Raw genomic sequence first — 7,601 nt, forward strand, 5'->3', positions numbered from 1 at the left:
CCTGGGCTTATCTTTATATTATATCACTTACTTGAATTTGAACTTTTCAATCAGCACTTTTATTTAGAAAACAATGTTACAAAGTATATAAAATGTCTACTGGAGCACTAAGAACTACACGTAACCATAATTTAAATAGATAAATACAGATGTCGGCGTCTGCCCCGGGACCGACGGAGGACACAGCTGCACTGATTCAAAACACACTGACGCAGAAACAAAAGGGGACAGTTTGACCCTCGGATGTCGGGGCGATGACGTAATGAAGGAATCGACCCTGCCGAGAGGACTGTTGTGAAATCAGGAGACGTACACGGAGCCATGGAAAACCGAGGGACGGCTCGCTTCTGCAGTGACGGCAGCTGTTTGGGCGAGAAGATTCTCGCTCTGCTTTTGGTGTCTTCACAGGCTAATTCTCTGGACAGGAACCTGCAAGAAAGAAGAGAAAGTAGACTTTGTTATTGGATTTCTGGGAATAAGGTGTTTCATTTTCTGCAATATTTTGTGGCTTTATGATGAGTACTTGATCACTGGGTCACTCACATGTGCCCAGACGCTCCTCCAGAAAGCCGATCTGCTCGCTGAGGGAGTCGATGCGATCGAGCTGCTGGAAGGAGTGGGACAGTAAGGTGGTTTTCTCCGACAGGCCCTCGTCCAGCGACAGAGGGAAGACGCTGGTGAAGGGGGCCAGCACCATCTGTAGCTTCTATGGAGGGACAGAGCCAACGTTGGACACTGTTTACGCCACAGAGCTCAACTCAGACGCACGTTCCTCAGGTACCTTTTCCAGGAGCTCCACTCTGCTCTTCAGGCTCTGCACCTCCTCTGTAACATTCTCCAGCAGGCCGATCCTTCCACCTGCAGACACCACACAAATGTATCAATGCTTGGAGCCCTGAACGCGACCTTAAAGGGAGGTCACCAGAAATAGACTGATCCCTCCCCTCTGTGAACAAGGGTTAAACATCCCTGAAGCAGACACAAAGCGAGCACCCCCCCCCCCGCTTTCTGGCCACACTTCAGCTCAATCTCTCCCATATGTAGTCTATTACTGAAGCAAGCATGAGTTGAGAAAGGGGGGGGGGGGGCGGGGGGGCTGGCTGTGACCCCCAGCAGACAGGGTTGATGGAGCTAGAATGGGAGCAAGAGTGTTGGCAGAAAGCGGAGTGAAAACAAAGTCGGGAAAAGGAGACGGGGAGGGAAATAAATGGTTGTGCAAATGTTGTTTAACCCTGCGCAGCGGCTTTTGCAGCGGCGTATGTTTGGAGCATTCAAAGCCGGGCTCGCTGCAGCGCCATCCACATCCCTCCCACCTGATTGGAGTCTTGAGCAACGACAGCTCAGCTCGCCTTGCACTTTTGTGCATGTGTCCTCCGCTCTGTCCTTCCTTTAAAACCAAGAATCTGTCATATTTTGGCTGCTCATCCTCATTCTCTCATGTCGCTTTTATGCTGACTCCAGAAAAAGCCCGGAAGGACTGTCATTCGGAGCCAAGCGAGTCAACAGGATTGATGACTAATGTAACCTAGTATGCTGTATTTTATTTTGCAGTACGGTAGTTTGAACTTAACCTGCTGTGTGGAGGGAGTTGGAAACAGTTTTCCATGAACATATAGTGAGACTCTACTGTGCCTTTGTGATTCGCAGTTTGGTGACTCAAAAGTCTTTTAAGGTTAAGCGATTTGGCAGAAATACGGAGAAGTATTCCTTTTTCAGTTTTCCATTTCTCAAAAAAGCAATAAAGATGAGACGGCGTATGAATGGTCAAGTGCCACAATGACAGACATGGAGGAAGGATTGTTATGGTTTTGTTGCTAAGATACAGAAAACACACATGGAAATAGACTCTTCTATCATACGAGGCACAGCAACAGCTTAAACCAATCTAATGAAGCGTATGGAATAAAAAATATATGCAATAGCACCAAAGGCTGAGAGTCTGGTGAGTTCTGTACTTGCAGACCTCGTGGGAACAGACCGAGTCATTAACCAAGTGAAGTGGTCACAGTCTCACCACGGACCAAACCGCAAGACATCTGTCGGGAGTCGGCACCAGTCGCAGTGCATTATTACTCACGGTACGAGTTGAGAGTGGCATAGCGCGTACCAAAAGTAATAATGGGCCGCGAAGCTGGCTAGGTTCTTTTCTTCAGATGCTTTTGCTGCTGTGAGACACGCTGATTACGTCACGCTGACGAGCACGCGGCTCCACTGCTCATTTACCCGCATCTGCGTGACCACCCACTGGTGTCTGGCTGGTGGACGGAAGAGGGGCGGGCGGAGGAGTAGACGGAATACTTTGGCAGGAACGGCCATCTCCGGTAAGGCTGGAACCTTCTCTGCATGCACATTGATAGCTGCCGAGTGTGTTCACACAGGTCTGGGCACATGGCTGCTGCTCCTTGCACTCGTCCACGTCTGGAGCGGGAACAAAGATGTGAGACAACATATTTAGAGACACTCCTGTGGTTGTGCAGGTAAACGTGCACCTGTGTGTTTACCTGTTTGGCATTGATAACCCTTCCAACCAAGTGGACAGGCGCATAGGTTGGGTCGTACACAGGTACCTCCATTCACACATGGTTTCACACACACAGCTGCAAGGGATATTTAAATTGTCACACTTTTTGAGAGATTTTCTTATTTGTTAATGCATTAAACTGTGACACATCTAGTGTGGTTACCGTGGTTGCAGTGGTGGGAGTGAAGTCTCCTCCAGCCGGGGCAACACTCTGGGTAGAAATGTGAAGAGGGTGCCGCTTTGCTCACCTGCCGGTACCTAACTGAGTACGCCGTCCTGCAGAGACAACGAAAGGGAGAGTTTTGAGCTACGCCATAATCCATCCTTTCTTTCCCACGATCCAAATGGGAATTTGGTGAAATATTGAGACTCCTGAAGCCCAAGAGCGTGTCAGAAATTAGAAAGGAATGGTGGGAGGGAGGAAAGGGGCAGGAGAAGAGCTGCAACGTTAGATCGACATTCTGAGATCTGCAGCCTGCTAAGGCTCTGGTATTTTCTGCTGGCAAGGATAGAGAGGAGGTGATAAACAGAGGTGAGAGCAAAAAGAGAGGGAGATAACGTTAAGAACGTTTAAATTATTTAAACAAACTGAAAAGAATCACCGTGGGATTAAAAGTTTGGAGATCCTGTGTGGGGCCTGTACATACACACGAGCACAAGAATAAAGAAGAAAAAGCGAAAGTGAATTTTAGGTGGCGAGGGAAGAGTTAAATCAAAGATTAAAATGGAAAGAATGTAAGGGGGGACTCAAAAGCATCAGAGCTGGAGAGAGATCGAGAGTGCGTAAGTATAGAAGGAGACGTTGTCCAAAATAAACAGACAGGCAGTCTGTGTGTGCAGGCGATTCATTTCCCATAGTTATACAAACGGCTCGATATTTGGATTTGACCAGACCATGTGTCAACAGCAGCTTATGGCAAGATATGTCTCTTTTATGTACATGAAACATTCAGTTCTTTTCCTACTGGACTAAACACCTAATGGCGTGAAGATCTGCTGATTCGTGGCCGCGTTCCATTAAACGTACTTGTATGTGCTGCAGAGGCGATGCCCCTGACATAGGGTGATGTAAGGCTTGTGCACCGGCTGGACGTATGACTCTGTTGTCATGACGATGCTGTACCGGACATCTTGGCCGCACACTCTCCTCCTGCAAAACAAAAAGAGTCATGTGAGTAGATGTTGGACCTGATATAATGAATTTTCATAGTATTCTTTGTATGTTTTAATCAACAAATGCTTAAAAAGATTCAAATCAGAGATCACAAAACAATCTGTAATTACTCCCAAATGAGATTACAAGCTGATGTTTGACCTCATCTTTGGCCTGGTTCTTGGTTCACTTTCTCCACAAAGGCAAGGTGATCGATTGAACCTAAAGAAGGATGCTGATTGTGCTGCACACGGATCTACATGAAGTTGAGCGTCTACACAGCAAGATGTTACCCGTGGGGAGCCATGAACGGCGGAGTGCCCATCACATGGAGAATGAAGAGGTAGGAGGAGAGAAGCAGCGTTTGGTACATCGTCTTTCTTTCCCACGTTCCCTCACTTGCTCTCTCACACAGTGCCAGGAGGATGGTGGAGGGAGGGGGGTATGGGGGGAGTCCCAGACAAGGTTCTCCTCAGACCAAGGGTTTGTTTTTCCTCAAGGAGGATGACTCCGGCTACCTGTAACAGAAGGAAAAATCATTGTGCTAAAGCAAAGTTTCAGCACTGTCTAAGCAGAGTGATCAGTCGTTTTTAATAAAGTTCCCTTGATGAAAAAATGGCCAGCGTCTGGGGCCTTTTCTGCAATCCAATGTTTGTATTTTTAGCTTTAGTACAGTCTTGACTCGAAAATACTCTTCTGGACAGCAGTGAGGTCATTTGTATTGTTGGTGCCTCAAATCTCAAGGCTTAGTTTGCTCTCCATGTGGATTTGCTTGCTAATCTCAAGTGTAGACGCTCAATTATCCAACTAAAAGTAACATTTTGTACAACACAGAGGGCGATTGTAGGGACGGGACATCAGCAGTTTTTAAACTACATCCTAGGTTCCGGTGAGTTACATAAAGGTTAAAGCAACGCTGCCTTTTTTTTAGGCTAAAAACGGAGGAATAAACAGCAGCACACAGACATCTAAACATTCCACATACTTATGCACCAAACGGAAATTTTTACATCTTGTTGACGAAAGCAAAGTGAACTCTCTCTGACCTGTGTTGCAACTGATTACGACACTGGAAACAGATACAGTAAAAAGACAAAGAACTCTCCCTTTGCAGCAATGTTCCCCTCCCGACAGCCTATTTGTACCTGCAGCTATGTTATCTTGCAGGTTTGAATCCTGACTCTAATCCTAACAGGACAGAAACCATTGGGAACCATCTTATAGCTCATTAAAGACAGCTGGGTGTGATCACAGGTTACTGCACTGTGTCCTAAAGATCCTTCAGTAGTCATGAGGGCGATGTTAAGCCTCGTGGTTTGACAGTTTGCATGTCTCTCTGATCCCCTGCTGGCTCCGTGCCCAGAAAAGAGGACATGCACTGTTAAAGACTATATTCATTCATACTGGAAGCCACTTTAGAGATGTGTGTGTGTGTGTGTGTGTGTGTGTGTGTGTGTGTGTGTGTGTGTGTGTGTGTGTGTGTGTGTGTGTGTGTTGGCTTGTGCATCAATGCCACACCATGTAGAGGGTAATGAGGGAGGTGTGTCTTAAAATGGGTGCTTTAGATTCTAACCTGTAAAAAAAAAAAAAAAGAAACTTAAGACACAACTCACTCAAATGGAATGTGTGTGATCAAAGTTTCATGAGTAGTTAATATTTTACAAGTACGTTTTTGACCTACTGACACATTAGTACTGATTGGAGGAGTCGTTCCCTACACACACCACTAGAGGGTAGTAGTTTACAGATTTGCACAAGACGAACGTCCTTCATTCACACTCTCACGCACGCAGCTACAGGGTCACGCACTAAAAGTAATGGTTCTATTTATAGTAACAATCGCGGGGAAAAACTACATCAAACAACACGTGCACACAAACAAGAACACACCCACGGGCCACATGCACGGATAAAACCAAATTCCCGTCAGTTGGACAATGAAAACCGTGCCTTTCTACCTCTTAATCCCACCTTAAAAACAGTCACACCGCGGCAGATAGCAGAGCCAGCCTCCGGGGGCATGAACAGGCGTCAGTCCCGTTATATTCCAGAGAGTTCAAGTCATAAAACTCCGCTACTGGTCAGTGTTCTCCTCGCACTGTCAGAGAGGCTGCATGGGGGGTGATGGTAGGACCTCCTCCCACTCCTCCAGCTGGGTGTCCCGCAGCCTGCACTGGGTTACCGCGTGCGTGACGTCACCGCCCTTTCCCCCCCTCATTCATGAGCTATTGATACACTTAACATTAACTTCTGACTGCACCAGAGCACTTTGATTTCAGAATACATTCAGGAGTAGATACAACACAACCAAATTGGTTTGAAGCTAAAAGATTCCTGCAGTGATTGTTGGTTTTCTTTACTTCACCAAATTACAGGAAATGTAGTGTCAAAAACTGAAATTTTTACGCACTTTTTTAAGGTTCTGATACTATTTAATCGTCTACCTGCAACAATTTCTGTAGATTTTTAGATACCTTAGCTAGTATATTTAATTTATCTGGTTAGTTTTGGTCAGTTCCATTACAAAAACACGCTACCTATGACCTAAAACTAACAATTTTCTACTTCTTTTTATATTTCAAATTAAAGATTGGGTTGTAAGAAGAACAAAAGTACTATACAGCCATCAGTATTTTAATGAACTACTTTTAAAAAGATGACTATAAACTTACCCGGGCTGTTTGGCGCTATCAGGTGCGTGCGCGCGCGCAGGTTCAGCGGCGGCCAGAGGCACGCGCCGCCGTACCCGCAGATTATTGGTGGATTCTCCCATGATGCCGGCGTCTTTTAAAGCGCGAGCTGACGGAGAGACATAAAAAGCCCTGCGATGGATGCGCGCGGTGCTCCCAGTGAGCCGACTGGCGACATGTGAAATGTCCTCGGGCGTTTTCGGTGGCTTTTATGCGCTGCTTCCTGTGGAACGCAGGAATTGGATGTACAATCCCAAACCGGAATTCCTGTGAGTGTTAGCCGCTGATAAAACCCCTCTCCTGCACAAACACTCTCCATCCTGCTCAAACCGCTTTGCGAATCGCATTTTGAAGGATTTTTTTTTTTCTGCCCCCATCACCCACCCACCCCTCACAGTAGTGCTGCAGACATCTTGAAGGGGCACTGACCTTAGGTTTGGTCACCTCATGGCCCTTTGCTGCTTTGGCAGGGCAGAGGAAATCAAAGGGAGCAGCAGTAGCTGACTGGAGTTATTTGTGTGTGTGTGTGTGTGTGCCCATAGGCCCATGTTTACATTGTTTAAGGTGATTAAATCTGTCAAATTGCAGCTTAAGTCCAAACTTTGACATGAAAGGAGGGGAAAAAAAATTTCTTGTTGCTGGTGTTTTAATAGACACGGTCTCTCGCTTTCATACCTAATGTTTATGTACCTCAAATCTAAACATGTTACGCAATCATGTCAGGTGTCTCGCGTCATTGTGTGACTGGGACTATTTTTTGCAGATGGAGTCACAAAGGGAGTAATTAATATCAAGATTTCTCAGGCTCCCACCCCCTCATTTAGCTGTTCCTAACGGGTGTGGCCCTTATTTCAGGTTTTTGACTTCACATTGATGAATGTTCATGTTTATTCTTTAATCACCGGTTACCTGAACCCATATGAGGAAACATTACATGTACACAAGAGAGCTGTGCTTCAGATTCAGGTTTGTTTTTTTTTGTACAGAGAAAATTATATACATTTATTTTACACCTGTCCTGTCAATGGATTTTGGTGTTTAGAGTAAGGAGACTCAGATTTTTTACATCTCCTTATCTACACTGAACCAAAAACAGGACTGTCCTCCCACTGCTGGGAGGGCTGATCGTAGACATGCAATTATTGCAGCAGGATGTCTGAATGTTATCATTTTAAAGAGCGAACGCATTTATAATCGTTGCTGTCAGTGCAGCACAGCAGTAAAAATCCCCCCTCCC

At 45.9% G+C, this 7,601-nt stretch overlaps 1 protein-coding gene across 3 annotated transcripts; it reads right to left on the bottom strand.

Moving 5' to 3' along the window:
- Positions 1–36: 36 nt before the first annotated feature.
- egfl7 (EGF-like-domain, multiple 7) lies at positions 37–6,556 on the bottom strand. 3 transcript variants are annotated; one of them, XM_057018721.1, is made up of 9 exons: positions 6,347–6,556; positions 3,968–4,192; positions 3,549–3,671; positions 2,685–2,797; positions 2,490–2,597; positions 2,224–2,418; positions 782–858; positions 544–706; positions 37–429 (listed from the first exon to the last, which is right to left on the bottom strand). In XM_057018721.1, the coding sequence occupies exons 2-9, from the start codon at positions 4,045–4,047 to the stop codon at positions 410–412; spliced, it is 879 nt and encodes a 292-aa protein (XP_056874701.1). In that variant the 5' UTR covers positions 4,048–4,192; positions 6,347–6,556; the 3' UTR covers positions 37–409. The 3 variants fall into 3 exon arrangements, with proteins under 3 accessions (XP_056874701.1, XP_056874702.1, XP_056874703.1); XM_057018722.1 differs by having other exon boundaries at positions 2,502–2,597; positions 6,347–6,553; XM_057018723.1 differs by lacking the exon at positions 6,347–6,556 and adding an exon at positions 5,646–6,258 and having other exon boundaries at positions 3,837–4,192.
- Positions 6,557–7,601: the final 1,045 nt, after the last annotated feature.

The sequence above is a fragment of the Takifugu flavidus genome, chromosome 20, assembly GCF_003711565.1.
Source record: "Takifugu flavidus isolate HTHZ2018 chromosome 20, ASM371156v2, whole genome shotgun sequence".
NCBI lineage: Eukaryota > Metazoa > Chordata > Actinopteri > Tetraodontiformes > Tetraodontidae > Takifugu > Takifugu flavidus.